Raw genomic sequence first — 24,466 nt, 5'->3', positions numbered from 1 at the left:
AAATAACCGTCAAGTATGTTTCATAATACTTGACGGCCACTTTTGGAACCGTCAAGTATTACAGAATACTTGACGGTTTTTGGAACCGTCAAGTATACTCTTAGAATAATTGATGGTTTTTCTTTAGTAACCATCAAGTATGATTAAAATATTTGACGGTTAATAACCGTCAAATATTTGCTGTTGAAATATATGACGCCAGTATAGTTGACGGTTTTTAACTGTCAAATATGATCCAAAATAACCATCAAGTATTTTTCATTTTGTAGTAGCATGAATAGTAACCGAGAAGAATGTTTTGAAAACTTGATTTTCTAATTTTGTGGCCATAAAATGTGGTTTCTTTTACTTCTATTTGATAACTTTTATGGTGAAAAATGAGAGATATGACATCCAACACCCCTATATGTGAGGAATGAAATTAAAAAAAAAAAGACTAACAGAGGACCATACAAGTTTCATAATTATAAGGAGGACCTTCCCTGTTTTGTAATAGAAAAACAGAGTAGACTAATGTGCCCATTATCAAAATAAGGGCTACCACTAATGATCTAGAGTACTATTGCAATCTCCCAGGCCTTTAAGAATCAATTGTATAATTTTTGGAATCTGCCTTTTTATATATATATATATATTTTATATTATATGATTGTGGAATCTCTGTAATTTTCGTTAGATCAATATGCATATAGCGAGAGTACTCAATGAGGGACCTGAGCTTGCTTTTAATTTACGAAGAGCAATTGTATGCATTAAAAGGCCATGTGGGTTTCTTAACTTTTTCTGCTTTACCTAGAAAATCAATGAACTCATGTGGTTTCCCGGTGAAGATGATGCGATGATGAAAATGGCGACGACATGAGAGGAAAAGAGAGGAGATTGCCATGCTTCTTCATCGTCTTGAGCTTAAGCTGGAGTTGGGTCATCTTGGTGGGAGGAGCAGCAGCAGCGCGGTCGACTGGGAAGCGTAAGGAGAGAGCCTTTTTTTTTTAAAAAAAAAAAGCCATGTCATATAGACTAAACTTATTTTACGGTGTTAGTGACACGTAAGCTTATTTGACGGTGTTAAATTTGAGCCCAAGTCTTTCTAAAAATATAACGACCAAGTTTTAAATGGACTAAACTTGAAGGATCAGAAACAAGGGTTTTAAACTTGAGAGATGAAAACCAAAATGAATGTAAGCTGTGAGGACTAATCATTATATTAACCCTATATTGTTTGTTTGTTGGTTGATTTGATCATTGCAAAAATTATTTAGGATTCCTTATATTTAAGGAAAAGCTCTGTTCAAACTTCTACAAAATAAAAAGGCAACTCCTTTAATTTGTGGTTAAGAATTAGACAATTCTAAAAATAATTGGATCATATTTGACTCAGAAGAATGATTGGTCATTAGCAAAGATGATCTCAAGCTCAACATTAAAGAAATCAGAGCTAAGTTGAAAGCTCCAAAGAATGGTAACTGTTATACTATTTCTTTTGATTCTAACCCATCAAATAACTGTTTTATCTGTCAAGCTGGTATTTAGTTACCTTGATTAGTGATTGTTTTGGATTTAATTTGGATGGAGAAAAATGGTAAAAACCCTATGGTACCATGCTGTCCAAAATGCCATATGACTTGCTATGAATGATTTAAAGATAGCATAGGGGTTAAAGGATGGAATATGGTTAGAAAATTGTGTTGTAGCTTGATTTATAGTAGAATTTCAACTTGTAGCCCTAGAGTATATAATTCAGCCAAGCATGGAACATGAGGCTCAAGTTTGATTCAAGTTGATTTGATACTTTCATTGAGTGTAGAAGATGAAATTGTATAGGATCATGTCGAGAAAATGTATTTGAAAGTATTAAAATTAGAAATAAAATTTTTGGATTCGCTTTCTTGACTAGATTAGAAACCATAAATGTCAAGAACAATCAAACATAGCAAAGTTTTGTGTAGTGTTTTCAAAAAAGAAGAGAGTCATTAGCATAGAGCATATGAGATATGTGTTGTACAATTTGTGAGCTTACCATTGAGTTGAATATGGTATTGTATCGTTGAAAGTCATTGTTGAATCAGATTAATCCATTTATTAGGGAAGTCTATACATTTCATAGTTGTAACAACAAATTTCTAAGAAAGTCTGTCAAAAGATTTTGAAAAATCAATTTTTAAAGATGCCAATTTCTTTCTCTTTACCCTAGCTGAATGAACCTAGGACATTAAATCTGTTGCTAACATGATGTTATCAAAGATCAATTGACCCTTAAGGAAGCCTCTATGGTTAGGAGCGGTTAGTCTTTCGATTGGTTTTTTGATATGACTGCAAAGCACTTTAGAAATAATTTTTTAAGTCACGTTACAAATTCTAATAGGCCAAAAATCTTTAAAGGATTGAAGCTTATTAGTTTTTGGGATAAGAATAACCACCATTTTATTTAGAGATTTTGAAAGATGGTCAAAGTGCCATAAGTGAAGAACCATATGAATGATGTCATTAGGTACGAGATCCAATGCCTCTGGAAAAAAAAAAAAAAAAACTTGCACGAAACCCATCTGGAGCAGGAGCACTATCTTTGGGTAAGTCAAAAATAGCTTTTTGACCTCTAACAAAGTTAAAGGATTCATGGGACGTTGTATATGCTCCATGTTAAGAGCAAGCATAGAAATATGAGAAAGACCATTCAAAACTTCCTCAAAGGATGACAGGTTCTGTTGCTAGAAGATAAAGCTAAAATGTTCTATTGCCAACTCCAAAATTTCAACTTGATTGAAGGTTCATCTTCCATTAGGTTTTTCCAAGCTACGAATGGTATTTTCAGCTATTCTCTTATTAATCATAGCACAAAAGTATTTAGTGTTTGCAAGCTCTGAGGGGTATTTGTATATTAACCATAGCGTGATAGTAACTATTTGATTTTTGCACGCTGAGCCCACTAGCTAGCTTCATAATCATATATGAATTCCAATTCATGTTTGGTATCCTGGAAATGAGAAAGTTGAACAAATGAGATGGGCATGCCCTGATCAATTTTCATGGATATATCATGAAGGTTCTTTTTTTTTTTTTCAGCTAGAGAAATAGGAGAGGTGCAAGATTGCCCATGTGTATTTTGCCCCAGCCAGTTGAGGTAGAAAAAGTCCTATTTAGCTTACTATGGGCTCTGAAGTAAGGAAAACCTTCAATCTCTTGAGACCAACAAAATGAATGATTTGCTCACATTCTTTGAATTGATGCCAAGAGGCTTCAAATCTTCTTGGAAGCTTTTTGTGAACTACACTTTTAAAAGAAAATTTTTTGACTACAATCGGATGCAGTGAGAGAAAGAGTGGTGACATGAGAAGAGGGCAAGACTTGTATCCAATCAAAATTGCAGAAAGCCATGTCCAATCTTTCCGTTATATTTCCTAAGCCATGCCTATTATTGGTCAAAGTGAAAGCCGAACCGTGTTGAGTGATATTGATAAAATTGGGATTTTCAAGACATTGTAATAAACTAGTCCAAGCAGTAGAAGACCCAATAGAACAAGTTTTATCATCTAAAGATAGAATCTGATTAAAATCTCTAAGAAGCATCCAAGGTAAATCAATATTAGAACTAACAGAGTCAATCCATCACTACAAAAAAAAAAATCATGTGATTAGTAATGGAATTTAGTGACAAAATCTAATTAGCGACAAAATTTGTTTCATCACTATTTGTTCTGTTACTAATTAGATTAGTGACCAAATTTCAAGTTGCTAATTATCAACGGAACAGTTTCATCTCTAACCTAATAATAGAAAAATTTACATCACTAATTAGTGATGGATATATTCCATCAATAATTAGTGACGACATAACTTAGTCGTTAATCCATTACTAATTGGATTCTTCTAAAAAAAATTAACATGGCACGTTGTGCCTCCACTAGCCATTACCTTATCACCAGTGGCTGTAGCCATGTGTCACCTACTACCTTATCTTTGCCTGCTACATGTCACATCTCACCTCCATGTGTTGCCATCTCGCCTATGACCTCATTAACATGTGCTCTCACCATATAATTCATATTACTATTTATTTTATAGTATTTTTCTTTCAAAAATTATTTTGAATATAATATTAATTTAGAATGAAACTGACTTTTAATTTGAAATCATAAATAGTTTTTCATAAGTAGAGTGTTTTTAATTTAATTTTTATTTTTCATTGACATTGATTAGATATATAATTTAGTTTTATATGTATTATATCATATTATATTATGTTATCTTTTTTTTTTTACATATTTGATAAAAACTATTTGTAATTAATTAAAAAAATCTAATTATTAAAAAAAGTTATTATAATAAAATCTAACTAATTATTCTATATAAAAAATTAAATGGTTTGAATAGATTATAACAAATGCCTTCTCCTACTTATATATGTATCCTACATAATTTCTTTCTTAAAAATTCTTTATATATACCATTTGTCTTTATATTGAAGATCGAAATCAATCTATATTATAAGTTATTAATTACTCCTCTGGTCCTATTGATAAATCACTTCTAACATGTTTCATACAGACTAAGAAAAACCTTAAACTTCATTAACTCTCATTTAAAATTCAATAAATTTTCAATTTTATCCCTATTTAATATATATTATACCTTATGTAAACAAAATCAACACAACAATAAATGAAGAATGAAATTATACATCCATACAAAAATTTTCTCTCAATGCCTATAAATAGGACCAAAAAATGTCTTCTATCTTTGCTCTACAAATAGGACTAGAGAAGTATATTATAATCAAAACTTTGCCGATGGAGCTAAGAAGCACCTACAAACTTTTAATGCAAAATTACATATTTATATATAATATTTCAAATGATAAACACAAACTTATATATAATTTAATATGTTATTATATATTTCTATTTAATTTTAGTATTTTACTAAATATTTATTAATCATTAATATTTTTTTATTCAAACAATTTAACAAAATAATATGTATACTATATATATATTTTTGTATTTATAATACTTGTATTTTTGATAATATAGTATATTGTTGAAAAATTATCTTATCTTATATATTAATTTTAATAATGAATATTAAATTTTTTTTATATATTTACATTGTAATTTTTTCTAATGAGTTAGTGATGGAATATAATTACATTACTAATTTGCAGATGGAATAAAATTTTGTTACCAAATTCTATTGTTAATTTTAGCAACGGACTTTATGACAATTTCATCATCTAAAACTAAGAGAATCAAGATACTTTATATTAGAGATTAAGGGCCTATTTGGTATCATCCAAAACCATGGTTTGGGAGGCAAAACCATGATTTGGATTAGATGACGTCTAAACACCCTAATACTTTGAGAAACCACAGTTTTAATCTCTAAAACCATAGTTCTGTGAAAAGCGGAATCATCTCACTTTTGATGCTGAAATTTTGGCTGTTGGGGTGTCAGAAGGTGGGCAACATTATCTGGACAAAAAATGCCCCTTGACTTGCTTGAGTCTCACATGGCTTGTTGGCGTGGAAGAATGGTCTCTTGTTCCAGACGCAGCACGAGAGAGAGCCTGAGAGAATCATATAATGTGTTGTGTGTTTATTATTAATTACTATAATAAGTAATAAATTGTTTTAATGTGTGCATATTTAATTTTGTCAAAAAATATCATGGTATTTCATATTTATAATCTTTAAAATAAAATAATATTTTTCTGTTGGTAAAAAATATTCATTTTTTACAGAAATATTTTTAATCTTATATTTTATAAATATATGTACACATATTAATTATTTATTAATTATTTTTTATATATTATTAATTATGTTGGTAAAAAATATATTATTGACAATTTTATTCCTTTAATTTAAAATATATTATGAAATCTATATTTTATGTAATTATTATATTAACTTATGTCTTTTTTTAATAATTTGCACATATAAAAAGTGCTTTTGATAACAACTATCCAAACACTCTTATTTTATCTAATCACTTTTTTATAAAATCTACTCTTCACAAAATCTATTTTTCAGAAGCTATTCTCCAAACCATGCTTTGATTTCATCCAAGCACCCCATAAATATCACAAATGGAATTGTAAATATCACAAATGGAATTGTAAAACTCCCTTAATTGATCTCAAAACCCAAGCCATAACTACCATTTCGTGAAGAATGATATTTCTGAATGCCCATCAAGTATTATAATATTTGATAGTTATTAATTATTGTTAGAAGCAATCTCACCCAAGAGGGGGGTGAATTGGGTGAGTTAAAAAATATTTGCGAAATTAAAACCAGACAATATCGGAAACAGAGAGTTAGAGTTAAAAGGGATTTCACCGCAGAGGGGAAGACACAGGATTTATACTGGTTCAGTCTTAACCACTTGACCTACGTCCAGTCCTCAGAACACCTCTGAGTATTTCACTATCTTCCAAGATTGATCGGGCTCTTGGTGCCTCAGTACAGTAATTGAATCACTCAATCACCCCCTTACTCCCGTAAGGATACAAACCCACTCAAGAGTCCACACTCTTGAGTGTCACTCAATAGTGATTAATAAAGGATAGATATCAACTCTCTTACAGAGTGAAATTTAAAGATGAACACTGACGCTCAGTAGTATTGAAGAAACAAAGTATTGAATGCTAGACTTAATAATCATAGATGGTAGTTTCGGTATTCAATCCTCTCATTAATGCTTCTTCGCGCCTTTTATAGTTGAGATCGTTAAGTAACCGTTAGACAGAAGAGCTTCTAGCCGTTGTGACTCTGTTTGCGTGTTTCGCCAGTTCTAACGGTTCCGCCATTAATGCGTCTGAGCTTTCTGACATTGTAGGTTACAGGCTACGTAATCCCGTTGAAGAGCCGTTGTAATTTCTCTTAGTAATCTGCATCCATAGTTTAAACTTAAACAAGTAAGAGTCTTGCGGTGTAAGCTTTAGTCATGAACCAGGAAGAATGACTAATTGATTACTCAATGATTCTAGATGAAATGAATTATCTGTAAAAAGTGCAGAAAGACATTCTGGACATGGTTGATCGAAGTGGTGATCGATTACTAGTTGATCGATTAGGTTATCGAAAAAATAAAGAGAGAAAATTTCGATCAGTAGAAGAGGTTTATCGATCAGATGATAGAACAATGGTTTATCGATCAGGTGATCGATAAAGTGCAACAAGAAATCTTAGGCTGATATGTAAATCAGAGTTCCTTTGAATATACATCACTTAGTAAAGTAATCATGAAGATTGTGCAAGCTAAAAAACACTTTGGAAGTAAGTAGACAAGTGAGTATGAGAAATGTTATAGCTCGCTGAAATTAAGCTGACAGAAGTCAATGATCGATTAGTTTATCGAGTAAAGGTTGATCGATCAATTTATCGATAATTCAAGTGTTACAGAATTGAAGCTTTAATGCATGTTGATCGAACACATTATCGATAAGGTTGTGATCGATAATGTTATCGATAAGAGTCAAATGTAAAACCTTTAGTGAGAAACAAGAATACCAAGAATTATCGAATAGGTGATCGATCAAGACATGTTCGATCAGATTATCGATAAACAGTGAAGTGAAGAATTTGTTCTAAAGTTGTTTATCGATCATGTTATCTGAAAAAAAATGTTATGTAAGAGAGCTTAATTATCGATAAGGTTATCGATAATTTAGTTCTAGGAAAAACTAAGTAGAAGCAACTGGCACACAGATTATCGATCATGTTATCGATAATTTGATGATTGATAAAGTTATCGATCAATAGTCTATAATCAGTTCCTGTATTTCAGAAGGTTAGAGCTCAATGTTTGATCATATTATCGATAAAAAAATGATCGATAATGTGATCGATAAACAATGACAGAATCAATAATCAAAACAGGTAGAGTGCCTTACCATTTATCGATGTCGTTATCAATAACTCATTTATCGATCACTTGATCGATAAGATCAGCTTAGATTCACTTCTTTTTATCTGTCACTTGTTCGATCATCTTGGATCATCGATTAATCTATCGATAATCGATAGTTACCTTATATGACTTTTACGTTAGCGATAATCGATCATTTTATCGATCAATGAATTATCGAACAGCTCATCGATTAAAATACTTAACATTAAACTGATTTATACTAAACAGTTATCTGACAGCTTATCGATAATCATTTGATCGATCAAAACCAGATAAACACTTAACCAATTTAATCTAACTTTGTTATCATCAAAACCATAATCCTAACAAATATAATTATAAGACTAAAGTATACATTTAGTCTTTCAATTCTATAAAAAATTTCAATTTGGTCCCTTAACTTTAAAAAGTATACTTTTAGTCCTTTAATTCTAAAATTGCTAATAAAAAATGATAGTATTAAGATTTTAAATGTTGATAAAACATTCTCAAATGTCAATATATTAAATTTAATTTTCAAAACAACTATGATTGTTACAAAAGATCATTATTTAACCTCAACGAATTTAGGGCTAAAAGACTAAATGTATGCTTTTTAAAGTTAAATGATCAAATTAAAACTTTGTCTAAAGTTAAAAAACTAAATATATACTTTAGCCTAACTATAAAATATAATCTCTCATTACTTGACAATTGCATGCAAAGAATTATCGAGTATATTTTTATTTTTTAAGAAATAAAATATTACAACAATATCTGATGGTTGCTTTGTTTAAATTGTTAAGTATTTAATAAACATAGTTCACAACTTTTATCATAACCATCAAATATAATTAAGTTGCGTGATCTCCATTTCATCATATTTGATGGTGCTTCTCTTTACTGTTTTTTTTTCCCCCGGGTAGGGAAGCATCAAATACCAACAATCCTATCGTAGTGAATTTTTTCCTAAAAAAATATTGTAAACCCAAAATCATCCTTGTCCTAATTAATGGTATCAACTTCCATATCCCATTATAGCATCTATTATCTCCATTGTCCATTATCAAATGAGCCATCCTCACTGTCGATTTCCTTTAGCTACTCCTTTCCTGTGCATCTTGTCAATCTTCCTCTTTGTCATGCATTGAAGCCAAACCTTCATGTTCATCCTTTGTCAAACTTCAACCATAGCCATATCTAATTTTGATCTTTGTTGTCCTTCCATTCCATGTGTCATCACTTCCTCCTTTCATTGTCTACTATTTTTCAACTGTATGAATTCATAGTTAGAGATATTAGGTGAAAAATTCATACTCTTCCGGTCCTTAATATAAGATCTATTTAACTAATTTGATTAGATTAAGGAAGTTAGATAAGTTAGTTAATTATAAGAAATATGACATGTTTTTTTCTAAAACACCACAATCATCTTCCTTAATATCCCCTCTTCATTTTCTACTTGATTATGGTTGAGGGAGTATCAATAGGGATGATTTAGGAAAAATTAATAAACATGAAAAATGGGTCTTATATTTATGACCAAAATTGACTTAACAATTAGGTCCTATATTAAGTGTTGGAGGAGTATTTTATACAAATATATTGTGAAGTATGTCAGAGATTCTTATAACGAAAGAGTATATGAAACCTTAAATTGGAATCTTCAATTAGGAAGGAAGGTGTATGAGAGGAAAGTTGTGTATCTTTAAAGGGCATCATGGTCTTTCTATATCTTTGATCTTCCTTTCCATGTTAAATTCATATATTCCAAAAAAAATTATATCAAAATTTCATTTTTTTTAAGAGAAAATGAAACTTATCTTTAAAGCTAGTTCTTTTTTCTTTGCTTTGTTTTTTATTTCCATTTGCATTTCAAATAAAATTCTTCCATCAATCCAAACCAAGTCTTAGTTTTCTCTATAAAATATTTACCACTGAGGGGTGTTAGCTGAACCGGACCAAGCTAACATATCTGATATCCAAGGCTTTAGTCCAAGTAAGGCCACTCATTCTCAACTCATCAACGGGCCATGTTAGGACTCTCAACTTTAAATACCAGATCTAGCATAACTGGAAAGATTGTCACTAAGCACTCCTTTATGGATCGTGGTCAGATTCTATTTCCTGATGCACAAGATCCTCTTTAAAGAGGCAAGTGCAGAGCATACTCAGAATCTCTGGTGACAGAAGAAAGACATTATTTGTGAGGCTTTCAGAAGAAGAGAGAAATTTGGAGAGAACTCATGTGGAAAGCACACTAGTATTATACAAGGAAGTTGATACAACTCCTTCTGCCTGTAACTAATGGCAGAGTGGGGTTTATATAGAGGCTCGGTGCCATTACATGATAAAGTCCTAATAGTAGATATCATTATGACGGGTAGGGGTTATAATGACTTGCTATCCTAATAATGACATAACTGCCAACTACTTTAATAAAGGCAACTACTTTACTGATTACAAGAAAACGAAATAGACTACAGGACGAACTATTTTAATAAAGTAAAAGTAGATAACAACATAAAGTAAGAATCTGGCGGGTCCCCCTTATCTTCAGAGTATCACAAAAGGAGATTTCTTGATAATGGTGTTCCCTAGTCTTTGTAGATAGGTTCATGGCTAGGGGATAGGTTCATGATGCCTTCTGGGTCAAGATCATCCGAGTCATAATGTCTCCTTGTACAGTAGGATTCTTCAAGTTCTGGGTCAAGGTCATCTTGGTTAGGATCCTGCGATTCTCTTGCAAGGAATGGGAGTTGTGACTGAAGACTTGGCTGAGGGAGATAGAGTCCTTCAGGCTGAGTGAGTTGAATCTGTGAGTCTCCGTCATAAGGGTCTTGGGAAGCTTTTGTCGGTAGAGGGACTTGTGACCTATTTGGCGGAGGTCTGACAACACTCATGATGAAATCTCTCTGGAATTCTTCAAGTGTTGTGCTGCTGGCTGACGGTGAGCTTGGAGGGAAAGGTCCAAGAGAAAGGCATGAAGTGTCTTCTCCTGTGTCAGGCTGATTAAGTGTAGTTAATGTTTTTCCAATTTTTTCCATTAACAATGCTTCATTTTTTGGCCATGACGGGTAGTGACTTGGAGAATCAGACGGTTGTCTGTGTAAAGCCTTTGGTGAGCACTTATACCATAGTTCCTGAACAAGGTATACAAACAGAAAAATCTCTTTTGTTTTGGAGATGGTAAGTCCCAGACATTATGTTCCTTGAGAATTTTCTAAAGTTTTCCTCTTCAGTAGGGAAGAGGAGCAATCATCTCAAAGAGTGTAGTAAGAGGAGAATTTTCATTTCTGAAGTCATTCAGGTGGTCATATACGACTACGGCTAAGAAGGCTATGGCACAAGTATAATTGGCTAAGACAAACCAGATGTACCATAAGAGTTCCTTTGGTATGGGTCCTTTGATGATGGGAACAGTGAGGTATGGAGCATCAGCATCAAAGTGCTGAGGATATAGGTGAATTCCAGTATCTACAAGAAGATGGTGGAGCCAGTAGAACATAGTGCTTCGGGCGAGGTTTTGGACATCTGCTGGAGATTCAGGATGGGATCCAGGAGGAAAAATGGTGGCTCTCATTCTGTGAGGCATTTCTGGTTCAGAGATAGTTAGGATGAAAAGAGGTTAGTGCTTGGAGAGTGAGAGGAGTTTTGGAGGCTGAGAAACTTTCTGAGGCCTTGTGAGGAATTTGCTATGATGTTTTGGTGACCTTTGAGGTGATAGACAGAATTTATAGCGAGAGAACCAGTCTTTCCATCAAAGTAACTGGCTGTCTGGTAAAATCTTTCCCTTGGGATTAAGCATTCTGGGAAAAGATCTATTTCTACTCTAAATTGATAGGGACTGAGATGAAAATTGAACTTCTCGATTCCTCTTTTGACTGCAAGGATCTCCTTATAGGTAACATGATAATACTTCTCTGACTCCTTGAATTGTCCGCTTGCATGTCCACAGTAGAATGTCTTTCCATCTATTTCTTCAATTAAGACAGCTCCCCAAAAGTCATCACTGGTATCAGTCTGGAGGATCCGTAGTCCTTTGTCAGGGATCTTTAAAGGAGGTGGTTACCGTGCAATTCTTTTGAGAGTCTTGACAGCTGAGGTCTGCTCTGTCCATAAAGGAGTGCTTTGTGACAATCTTTCCAGTTATCCTAGATCTGGTATTCAAAGCTGAGAGTCCTAACGTGGCCCGTTGATGAGTTAAGAATGAGTGGCCTTACCTGGACTAAAGCCTTGGATATCAGACTATGTTAGCTTGGTCCGGTTCAGCTAACACCCCTCAGTAAGTTCCAGTCAGTCTTGAGAGAAATTTTGTAAGAACTTCCTCAAGATTTGTATTATGCCTGGCAAGCTGCAGGTCAATCCATGCGCCAAATTCATGGAGCCTGTCTCTCTATTTTTCTGGAGGAAGGTCATCAAAAGTGAACCATGGACCTGTAGTAGGTTTATAGTTTGTTCTTCTAGGCTCAGATGTATGAGGGACAAATGGTTCTTCATCAAAAGGATCTTCAACTGTAGGATCTGGTTGGACCATTGCTACTTTAGAAATATCAACATGATATTTTTGAGAATCAGAGTTAGAGCTGTATTCAATAGAAGGATCAGACTCAGTTTCAGAGCTTCCATCTATTAATGATTGATCTTTATTCAAGGATTGGAAAGTGGCTATGGTTTTGTTTGGATGAACAACTTCTTTTCCTTTTTCTCTGTCAGGGGTAGGAGTCTGTTTTGGTAGAGATGATGGTGGAGTTCTTATTATAACTCCTTGAGAGGATGGTGTTGGTTCGATGGATTTAATGTATGAGGATGATGGCTAGAAAAGTCTTTCAGATGAAGGGAAATGAGGTGGTCTTATTAGAGGTCTAGGAAGAGGATTTGGTTGTACTGGTGATAAAGTGGGTTGGGGCTTTCTCAACTGTCTCAAAATGGGATAAGACATTTTGAAAACCTTGCTATAGTCAGATTCTCTAGGGTAAGAAGGAGGTGATGTTGGATATGTGGGAAGTTGGAAACTAGAGGGGTAAGATGGATAAGAGTCATAGATGGTTTGTGAATGATCCTTTGTGATGTCTGACTCGATTCTTTGTAAATCCTTTTGGATTTGTGACAATTCTTGCTCTTTCTTGGTAAATTCTAGTCCAATATATCCCTTTTCAATAAATCAGTTCAAATCTGCATCCAGTTGGTAAGCCTGAGAAGACAGAGTCATATAAAGCTGTTTGACTTGATCAGAGACTTGGTCGAGTCTGCTTGTCAGAGTATCAGTTCTAAGAGTCAGTAGGTCAAGCTTCGAATCAATCTTTGTCAGAGTTCTGTTCTGGCCGATCGCATTCTGGGTCTGCCAGTTAAGAACTTCTTCTGCTGCTGAGACTGGTCTAGCTTCACCAGTAGGAGAGATTTTTGTTAGAACAGAGAAAGGTCTTACTGTAACTTTTGTTTCTTTGTTGGTTCTTCTTTCAAGGGGAGGAAAATCCTGCTTCACACAAGATGGATTGTTGGATAACAGGAATCACTGGTTCTGGCCTCTGTTTAGGAAGGAGATCTTCATGACCTATTTCTTTCAGCAAATCATATAGAGATAATTTGCTAGTAGGAACAGTAGGGACAGGAGCCTTCCAGTTTCTGGCTTTCTGTTTTGGACCATGATCATCATCATCATGGTGATGATGGTAATGCTTGTGGGAATAAGGAGATGTATTCTTCTCCTTTTTCTTCTTTGCAGCATATCTGATAGGATAAGACCATCCATCTTTATCTTCATCGTCTGATGCTTCCCACCAGTAAGGTATATCACATTCACAATCAGGATCACATTCTTCTGGTACATGATCCCAAATGAAATGGCCATTTATGTGAGACACATAACATGGCTCGGCATTTTGATCTACCCAAGCAATTGGAGGGTCTCGCTTGGATGGAACATAGGCCGGGTGATAGTCAAAACACGTCCAGAAGGTACAGAAGGACCTTCCTGGCTTAGCTTGGTGAAAACAATTTTGATTATGCCATCCAGAAGTCTTTTTATCTTAGGAGGAATGGAAGTATGGACATCTCTTTGAACACCATGAAAGTGTTTTTCATAGTTAGTGATCCACTCAAGAGGCATCAGCTAAGCAAGTTCCTCTTTTGGGATCTGTCAGGGAATTTGGATGATGGAGGTATCATCACCTCTATCAGAAACCACATAAAGAGCATCTTTAGTAGAATTTGGAAAATGAAGGTCAAGAGCATGGTTCTAGAGTCTGTAGATGACTTAATGATGAAGAGTTGCTGCGATAGCTCTGGGATCTTGTTCTGCTCCAACTATCTAAACTTGGATTTTTCATCTGTCCGTCAAAGTTGGATCTGAAAGCTTGATGTTGAAGTCCGGAGCCATAGTAAGGATGACACTACCATTGCTAAGAGTGGTCAAGACAGCACCAATCAGAGCATTATTATAAAAAGTATAGGTAGTATGAACTAGAGCAACTTTTGCAGTGGCTGGAAATCCTTTTCTCCCATGGAGTGTAAGAATAAGGCGTATAGCACTATATGAAGATGGGTATAACCTTGAGCTATCCATTCATTAATCAAAGGTTGAGGTATATCAATAGTGACATATTGTTCATAAGAAGAGGCAGGAAGACCACAGTTTTCTAAGTTGGTAAACTGGACAACTTCTTTTACATGGGGTCTTCCAGTGGAAATCAGGTTTCTAACATTTCTAGTGATACGATTAGTACGGTGATAAAGACTAAAGGGCTGAGAAGACGTAGATCTATTTCCTGAACTCTAGCATCTTTAGGAAGATGATCTATCTCAACAAGATTTTCTATTTTTTTAGAAAGGGTTCTACGAACAGAGGAGGGAAGTCTTTGTGGGGTAAAAGGAGAAGAAAGGCGAACGGGTTCAAGGTTGTCTGAGGTTTCACTCATGATAAGAAGAAATATTTTCTTACTCACCTTCACAAACAATATCTCACTTCTGTCAAAATTGTGTTGGCTCTGATACCATTGAGGGGTGTTAGTTGAACCGGACCAAGCTAACATAGTCTGATATCCAAGGCTTTAGTCCAGGTAAGGCCACTCATTCTCAACTCATCGACGGGCTACGTTAGGACTCTCAGCTTTGAATACCAGATCTAGGATAACTGGAAAGATTGTCACTAAGCCTTAGTGATTACCAGAAGATAGCAGCAGCCAGAGTTGATAATGCAGGAACTCTTCTGGGACTCATTCACAAGGAATTCATTGGTGATTTTCAGATCATTGACAAAAGGCATTGCCAAGAATACTTTGAGATGAAATGCTGTTCTTTAGATAAAAGAGACCCGCAAAAGCATTTCCAGAGAATGTCTGAAAAATACTACATGCTCAGAGGAGCTAATGATGTTAATCTCAGGCACACTTTTATTGCCTCTCTTCCAGATGAACTGCAACCAGAACTTCATAGAGCTATCAATGCACTCCCTAGAAATATGTCTGACATTTCTATAGGAGAAATATATTAGTTGGCGTTAGCAACTATGGACAAGCTTTGTGAACAACAGAAATTCTTCAAAGGAATGCTGAAAGGACAGTCAAAGCTGAAGCATAAAGTGCAAAGACGATAAAGATTGCTCTTGTTCTACCAAGAGAAAATCTCATTATCATCGATTTAGATATCCAAAGGGTTCTTATTCCAGGAGAAGATTCAAAAAGCCTTTCCTAAGATACTTTAAAAGGCGCAGGCCTTATTCAAAGAAATCTGACAGGTGCTATCTGTGCAAGAAGAAAGGACATTTTGTAAAAAATTGTCCTAACAAGACCAAAAAGGATGTGAAAATGCTAAAACACTTGCAAACTGTTCTAATGATTAATGAAGATGAAGATATTGAATCTGTCATCGAAGAACAAGATGCTTAGGATGAAGAAACACAATATGTTCTTCCTTTCTTGAAGATGAAGAAACTGATTCTGAATCCTTATCCCAAGAAGATGATGATCCTCAAGGGTTTTTATATTCCCTTGAACAACCCGTGTATCCATCTTTCCTTGGTTCCCTGGCTTCTCAGCCAGACCACAACAAAGTTACTCCCAAGCCAAATGTCAAAATCCATATCCTTCCAGGAAGGTATGAAAAGCTAATTCCTGTTATTGCTTTCATAGATACTGGAGCTAGCAGAACCATCATGAATTCTAATATCTTTCCTTCTGAGGCATGGATCCCTTGTGATGAATCCTTCCTTACTGCTGATTCAAAAACATTCAAGATTGAATGGATTACTAGAAGGAAGATTGGTATTCAATTCTTTCCAGGATGTGTTCTATGGATGAAAGTTCTTGGTAGTGATCTCCCCGGGAAAGATATTCTTATTAGATTTGATGCTTATTATCATACTAGGAATCTTCAAGTACTGCCTAAAGGAATTAGATATAAAAATTTCTTTAGTCCATATACTGAAATTCCTAATTTCTTTGAAATCCAATAAGCACCACCAGGATATGAAGGTATCCGAGATCATCTCTTCAAGTTTTGCATTGATAGTCATCAACAATTCTCTCATCCATTTCCATTATGGAAAAATCAAGAGTTTTTCATAAAACTCCCTTTCAAGAAAAATGAAGATATCAATCCCACAAAAGCACTTCATCCAGGAATGAATCCAGAAGATCTCAAGCTCACCAAAAAGGAATGTACTGCACTTCTCAAACAAGGCCTTATTGAACCTACAAAATCTAATTGGGCTTGCCAAGCATTCTATGTTGAAAAAAGATCAGAAATCAAAAGAGGGAAGAAAAGGTTAGTCATTGACTATAAGCCTCTTAATATTTTCCTTCAAGATGACAAATTCCCTTTACCAAAGCCCAGTTCACTTACAGTCCATCTTAGAGATGCAAAAATCTTTTCCAAGTTTGATGTTAAAGTAGGATTTTGGCAATTGAATATCCACCCAGAAGATCGACCCAAAACTGCTTTTTGTATCCCAAATGCCTAGTACCAATGGACTGTTATGCTATTTGGGCTCAAAGTTGTCCCATTACTATTCCAAAAGGCCATGACCAGAATCTTTGAACCTATACTTGATAACCTCCTCATTTATATTGATGATCTTTTACTCTTTTCAAAAGATGAGGATTCCCATAAACTCTTATTGACCCAGTTCGGGAACATAATTGAAAAATATGGGATTATGTTGTCGGCAAAGAAAGGAGAAATAGGTGTCAGACACATAGAATTTCTTGGAATGGATTTTGAAAATGGCCAATATCATCCTAGACCACATATTACAGAAGAATTGCTCAAATTCCCAGGCGATAATCTTACAGCAAAGCAAATCCAACAATTTCTGGGGATTATTAATTATCTTAGGGATTTTATCCCTCATGTGTCTAATCATACCAGCCAGTTGTCCAGACTTCTTAAAAAGAATCCTCCCGCGTGGGGGACAGAGCAGACCTCAGCTGTCAAGACTCTCAAAAGAATTGCACAGCAACCACCTCCTTTAAAGATCCCTGACAAAGGACTACGGATCCTCCAGACTGATACCAGTGATGACTTTTGGGGAGCTGTCTTAATTGAAGAAATAGATGGAAAGACATTCTATTGTGGACATGCAAGCGGACAATTCAAGGAGTTAGAGAAGCATTATTATGCTACCTATAAGGAGATCCTTGCAGTCAAAAGAGGAATCGAGAAGTTCAGTTTTCATCTCAGTCCCTATCAATTCAGAGTAGAAATAGACAACACGTCTTTTCCCAGAATGCTTAATCCCAAGGGAAAGATTTTACCAGACAGCCAGTTACTTCGATGGAAAGACTGGTTCTCTCGCTATAAATTCCCTGTCCATCACCTCAAAGGTCACTGGAACATCATAGCAGATTTCCTCACAAGGCCTCAGAAAGTTTCTCAGCCTCCAAAACTCCTCTCACTCTCCAAGCACCAACCTCTTTTCATCCTAACTATCTCTGAACCAAAAATGCCTCACAGAATGAGAGCCACCACTTTTCCTCCTAGATACCGTCCTAAATCTCCAGCAGATGTCCAAAACCTCGCCCGAAGCACTATGTTCTACTGGCTCTACCATCTTCTTGTAGATACTGGAATTCACCCATATCCTCAGCACTTTGATGCTGATGCTCCATACCTCCTTGTTCCCATCATCAAAGGACCCATACTAGAGGAACTCTTATGGTACATCTGGATTGTCTCAGCCAATTATACTTGTGCCATAGCCTTCTCAGCCGTAGTCGTACTTGACCACCTGAATGACTTCAGAAATGAAAATTCTCCTCTTACCACACTCTTTGAGATGATTGCTCCTCTTCCCTACTGGAGAGGAAAACTTTAGAAAATTCTCAAGGAACATAATGTCTGGGACTTACCATCTCCCAAACAGAAGAGATTTTTCTGTTTGTATACCTTTTTCAGGAACTATGGTATAAGTGCTGACCAAAGGCTTTACACAGACAATCGTTTGATTCTCCAAGTCACCACCCCCTCATGGCCAAAAAATGAAGCATTGTTAATGGAAAAAATTGGGAAAATATTAACTGCACTTAATCAGCCTGACACAGGAGAAGACACTTCATGCCTTTCTCTTGGACCTTTCCCTCCAAGCTTACTGTCAGCCAGCAGCACAACACTTGAAGAATTCCAGAGAGATTTCATCATGAGTGCTGTCAGACCTCCGCCAAATAGGTCACAAGTCCCTCTACCGACAAAAGCCTCCCAAGACCCTTATGACGGAGACTCACAGATTCAACTCACTCAGCCTGAAGGACTCTATCTCCCTCAGCCAAGTCTTCAGTCACAACTCCCATTCCTTGCAAGAGAATCCCAGGATCCTAACCAAGATGACCTTGACCCAGAACTTGAAGAATCCTACTGTACAAGGAGACATTATGACTCAGATGATCCTGACCCAGAAGGCATCATAAACCTATCCCCTAGCCATGAACCTATCTACAAAAACTAGGGAACACCATCATCAGGAAATCTCCTTTTGCGATACCCTGAAGATAAAGGGGACCCGCCAGATTCCTACTTTATATCGCTATCTACTTTTATTTTATTAAAATAGTTTGTCTTGTAGTCTATTTCGTCTTCTTATAATCAGTAAAGTAGTTGCCTTTATTAAAGTAGTTGGCAATTGTGTCATTATTAGGATAGCAGGTCATTGTGACCCCTACTAGTCATAATGATATCTACTATTAGGACTTTGTCATGTAATGGCACCGAGCCTCTATATAAACCCCACTCTGCCATCAGTTACAAGTAGAAGGAGTTATATCAACTTCCTTGTATAATACTAGTATGCTTTCCTCATGAGTTCTCTCTAAATTTCTCTCTTCTTTTGAAAGCCTCACAAATAATGTCTTTCTTCTATCGCCAGAGATTCTGAGTATGCTCTGTACTTGCCTCTTTAAAGAGGATCCTGTGCCTTAGAAAATAGAATCTGACCACGATGTATAAAAGAGTGCTTAGTGACAATCTTTCCAGTTATCCTAGATCTGGTATTCAAAGTTGAGAGTCCTAACGTGGCCCGTTGATGTGTTGAGAATGAGTGGCCTTACCTGGACTAAAGCCTTGGATATCAAACTATGTTAGCAGATGTACCATAAGAGTTCCTTTGATATGGGTCCTTTGATGATGGGAACAATGAGGCATGGAGCATCAGCATCAAAGTGCTAAGGATATGGGTGAATTCCAGTATCTATAAGAAGACGATGGAGCCAGTAGAATATAGTGCTTCAGGCAGGGTTTTGGACATCTGTTGGAGATTCAGGACGGGATCCAGGAGGGAAAATGGTTGCTCTCATTCTGTGAGGCATTTCTGGTTCAGAGATAGTTAGGATGAAAAGAGGTTGGTGCTTGGAGAGTGAGAGGAGTTTTGGAGGCTGAGAAACTTTTTGAGGCATTGTGAGGAAATCTGCTCTGATGTTCTGGTGACCTTTGAGGTGATGGACAGAGAATTTATAGCGAGAGAACCAGTCTTTCCATCGAAGTAACTGGCTGTCTGGTAAAATCTTTCTCTTGGGATTAATCATTCTGGGAAAAGACGTGTTGTCCATTTCTACTCTGAATTGATAGGGACTGAGATGAAAACTGAAATTCTCGATTCCTCTTTTGACTGTAAGGATCTCCTTATAGGTAGCATGTTAATGCTTCTTTGACTCCTTGAATTGTCCGCTTGCATGTCCACAGTAGAATCTCTTTCCATGTATTTCTTCAATTAAGACAGCTCCCAAAAGTCATCACTGGCATTAGTCTGGAGGATTCGTAGTCCTTTGTCAGGGATCTTTAAAGGAGGTAGTTGCTGTGCAATTCTTTTGAGAGTCTTGACAGCTGAGGTCTGCTCTGTCCCCCACGTGGGAGGATTCTTTTTGAAATGTTTGGACAGCTGGCTGGTATGATTAGACAGATTGGGGATAAAATCCCTAAGATAATTAATAATCCCCAAAAATTGTTAGATTTGCTTTGCTGTAAGATTATCGTCTGGGAATTTGAGCAATTCTTCTGCAATATGTGGTCCAGGATGATATTGGCTATTTTTAAAATTTATTCCAAGAAATTCTATGTGTCTAAAACCTATTTCTCCTTTCTACTTTATATGTAAATATCAAATATTATACTTCTGATGAAAAATCATTAACAAGCACTTGTAGGTAGCGAAGGGTCCATGTTTGGTAACACCACCCAGTCTTCTCTGTAACGAGATGGAGGAGACTCATACACAGACGACGGCTCCGTTAATCTGTTCGACGGAACTGGTGGCAGAAGACGGCGACTACACTCCGTTGGGAAGCTATGAGGCTTTGAAGAAGATAATTTGGATTGAGAGCATCAAAATATGGAAGATTGCTCTTCCCATTGCTGTCAACATCCTCTGTCTCTTCAGTATCAACTCTGTCACCTCCATCTTCGCCGGCCACATCGGCAACCTCGAACTTTCCGCCGTCGCCGTCTCCCTCTCCGTCATTGCCACCTTCGCCTTCGGCTTCATGGTTGGAAAATTCTTTCATTTATCTTTATTCTTCTACTCTTATTTTTCTGTCTTATACATGCCAACTGAACTGAAAATTTGAATCTGACGAGCAAAGGAAGAAACAACTACTAATTTTAGACAAAATTCTTTTTAGGCTAATATGTAAATTTGTGTTGAAAGTTTTTACTGAGTGCTTCGAAAGTTTTTTTGAGAATAAATATGCCTTGCAAGTTTAAAATCATAGCAATAATCTCATTGCTGTTAAAAATGTTAACTCGGCACTTCTGAGTCAAAACCTTCCAGATAAATTTACACTTTAAAACTTTCGAAAGAAAGGAAAATCCTAACTAACAGGTAGCTTCACTCTACAAGTATTGCTCGGGATTCTCTTGACGCAAGAGATTCGTGTTTATTTTCCTAGTGTTTCACTCTATCCCGTAATTCTAGAGTGCTTAAGTATTTTCGTATTTCACCGTCTTTAGCACCCATATTGTGGAAATTAACGTGCAATGTTCATTGCCATTTTATTTCAATCGCTTATAAAGGATTTTAAGTTGCCCCTCAAGAAGTTTATGAAAGACTACTAAAGTTAACTTTGAACTGAATAAAAGAATGTTATAGCTCTCAGTTAAAATTAGATACTAAGATACTATCTTCACTAAAATAACATCCCAAGTGTTAAGATGAAAATGCATAAGCAAGAAAGACTTTATGATAATCTTTTGGCTTTATTATACAGTCAATTTGAAAGGAGCTTATTGATTGCCTTTATTATTATTCTTTGCATAAAACTTGTAGTTTGGCATGGGAAGTGCATTGGAAACACTGTGTGGGCAAGCGTTTGGAGCAGGGCAGATACATATGCTAGGAGTTTACGCCCAAAGATCATGCATAATCTTATTCACATCTTGCATCATCCTCTCCCCAGTCTACATCTTTGCTTCCCCAATTCTAAAGCTTCTCGGCCAAGAACATGAAATCGCAGATCTCGCCGGCAAGTTCACTCTCCTCACATGGCCCTATCTTTTCTCTCTTGCCTTCACTTTTCCCACACAGAAGTTCCTCCAAGCTCAGAGCAAGGTCTATGTACTGACATGGATTGGGTTAGTGGCTTTGGTCTTTCACATTCTGCTGCTCTGGCTCTTCATTTATGTGTTCGGTTGGGGAATTGCTGGGGCTGCCATTGCATTTGATATCTCGAATTGGTTAATTACTTTGACTCAGATAGTTTATGTAGTTGGATGGTGTAAGGAAGGATGGCATGGATTTTCGGTGCTGGCTTTTAAGGATATTTTGGCTTTTGTGAGGTTGTCTCTTTCTTCTGCTGTGATGCTTTGCCTTGAGATTTGGTATTTGATGGCTCTTATTGTTCTCACTGGTCACCTTGAGAATGCCGTTATTGCTGTTGATTCCCTTTCTATTTGGTAAGATCTATCATTGATCGTACGTCTGTTTTGTCTGAAACTTAATTTTGGTACAAGACAATAATAGGCCAACAGTTATAACTTGGTAAGATTTATTGGGCACTTTTGGTTTTTTCGTATCACATTATTACATGTATTATAAACTGATATGGCCAGTAGTGTTGCATTGTTACTTACAACACGGTGTATTTCAGCATGTATTTTAATGGATGGGAGGCTATGATATTTATTGGACTCAATGCAGCAATCAGGTATGAGTCCACTAGTTTTGTACCCTCTTCCATTTCACAACAACTTTTAATTTCCATCTTTCCAAGATCTCATAACGTGAAAGCCACCAACACGAAATCAGATATGTGTCTGTGCGTGTATTCTTCACACCATTATTGCACTCCTAATAAGCGTTAAAAGTGCAAGAAAAATTAGGAATATTAATAGGTTAGTTTATAAAAAAGTCATATGTGAGCAAATTCAATAAAAACTTGCTAATGTTTATTCATTAAACTAGTTCTTTTAATTTGATCAATTTACAGTGTGAGAGTTTCAAATGAACTTGGGATGGGCCATCCCAGAGCAACAAAATACTCAGTCTATGTGACTGTGTCAGAATCTCTGATGCTTGGGATTTTTTTCCTGACTGGTATATTGATAGCTAGAAAGTACATAGCCTTAGTTTTCACCACCAGCAAGATTCTGCAAGAAGCTGTGGCTAGCCTTGCTTACTTGCTTGCCATAACTATGGTTCTTAATAGTGTTCAACCTGTGATCTCAGGTACGGTGATTTTATAAAATGCACATTTTTCCATTTGCTCTGTCTCAAAACTACGATGAGTTATTATCTTTTAGCTTTTGAAATCATATTTATTGCAGGGGTTGCTGTGGGAGCGGGATGGCAAACATTAGTTGCTTATATCAATGTTGGTTGTTATTATCTTTTTGGGCTTCCTTTGGGATACCTCCTTGGATACAAAGCAAAATGGGGAGTCAAGGTATTTTTTTTTTTTCCTGTGGAGAATGACAACAAATTAATTTAATAATAGTTACATCATAAAAAAATTTCGCTAAAAAATTAATAGTAAATAATGCTTTTTTGGCCAAAAATTGTAAATACTGATTTAAAACTCTGCAGGAGTCATAATTGTAAACAAGGCATTTAAGTCTTATATGTCATTTGTAAAAATTTGCAACTTGGACTGTCATATCTTCAACCACCTATAATTATAAATAAGGCATTTAAGACTTACATTTCATTGATAAGGATTTGCAACTGGGACTCTCGTATCTTCAACTACCTAATATGTTATTCGTAAATCATCTTTCACTAAAAATTCTTGGCACTTAAATATTATTAAATCAAACTTTTTGGACCAATTTGTCATGTTGCCCCCTATTTTTCCCATCTTGTTTCCATTGAGCACTGTTTTCCAAGAATTTGAGTTAATTTTTTCACTGATTTGTGTTCAGGGACTTTGGGGTGGTATGATACTTGGAATTGTGCTACAAACCTTGATTCTCTTGTTTATTCTCTACAATACCAATTGGAACAAGGAGGTAATTAAGTGATACTTTCGGTAAAATTCCTGTGGATAAAATTTTACATACAAGACTGTAGCAAGAAAGACGTAATTAGTGTTAAAAATTAGGGGTAAAATAGTAATTTTATGCCGTCACTCACAGGTTCAGCAATCAACTGAACGCATGAAAAGGTGGGGAGGAAAGGATTCAACAATTGTGGAACCTAACGAGACTGGAGAAAACCCAATTTAAGAGTCATATATGGGTATTTTATGCGTGTTAAAACACAAGCCATGTATTAACCTGTATTGGTTGTTGGCTTTGTTAATTTCGTATTAACTTATTTTGTAATTTATTGTTCTTTTTTAATACCTTTTTTTCATCTTGTGATTATACTGTGCTTATTTTGTTATCTAGATTTTTGCATCTGCAGATTCTCTAGTAGGAAATCCAGCGTCTGCTGAAGTACAGATGCTTTATCTACGCGACACCCAAAAGATGGAAATAAATTAGTCTAGCAATCACCCACGATACTAGGATACGGGAAGCAAAGACATTCCGCTGAAATAGGAAATAGATTCATTCTATAACGCACAAATTTGATAGGCAACATAAGGGTACGAGCTACAAAATCATGGAAAACTTAGTTAACCAGCGATTAGGTATTAAATTTCCTCTTTTCATTGAAGTT

General features: G+C 35.7%; 1 protein-coding gene across 2 annotated transcripts; it reads left to right on the top strand.

Annotated features, from left to right (window-relative positions):
* Positions 1-20,554: 20,554 nt before the first annotated feature.
* Positions 20,555-24,207, top strand: LOC114754185 (protein DETOXIFICATION 35). 2 transcript variants are annotated; one of them, XM_028942952.1, is made up of 7 exons: positions 20,555-20,855; positions 21,635-22,260; positions 22,455-22,511; positions 22,794-23,032; positions 23,131-23,249; positions 23,725-23,811; positions 23,938-24,207. In XM_028942952.1, the coding sequence occupies exons 1-7, from the start codon at positions 20,568-20,570 to the stop codon at positions 24,025-24,027; spliced, it is 1,506 nt and encodes a 501-aa protein (XP_028798785.1). In that variant the 5' UTR covers positions 20,555-20,567; the 3' UTR covers positions 24,028-24,207. The 2 variants fall into 2 exon arrangements, with proteins under 2 accessions (XP_028798785.1, XP_028798786.1); XM_028942953.1 differs by lacking the exon at positions 22,455-22,511.
* The last annotated feature ends 259 nt before the right edge of the window (positions 24,208-24,466 follow it).

Source organism: Neltuma alba, unplaced genomic scaffold (assembly GCF_004799145.2).
Source record: "Neltuma alba isolate B1F8T4 unplaced genomic scaffold, ASM479914v2 tig00010097_pilon, whole genome shotgun sequence".
NCBI classification, from domain to species: Eukaryota; Viridiplantae; Streptophyta; class Magnoliopsida; order Fabales; family Fabaceae; genus Neltuma; species Neltuma alba.
Note: the sequence above shows the minus strand (reverse complement) of the source record. Positions and strands in the feature narration are given on the sequence as shown.

Coding starts and splice junctions, on each gene's coding strand:
- LOC114754185 (XM_028942952.1), top strand. CDS start 20,568: ATGGAGGAGACTCATACACAGACGACGGCTCCGTTAATCTGTTCGACG. Junction 22,512..22,793: donor GGACTCAATGCAGCAATCAG/GTATGAGTCCAC, acceptor ATCAATTTACAG/TGTGAGAGTTTCAAATGAAC. Junction 23,250..23,724: donor AAGCAAAATGGGGAGTCAAG/GTATTTTTTTTT, acceptor ATTTGTGTTCAG/GGACTTTGGGGTGGTATGAT.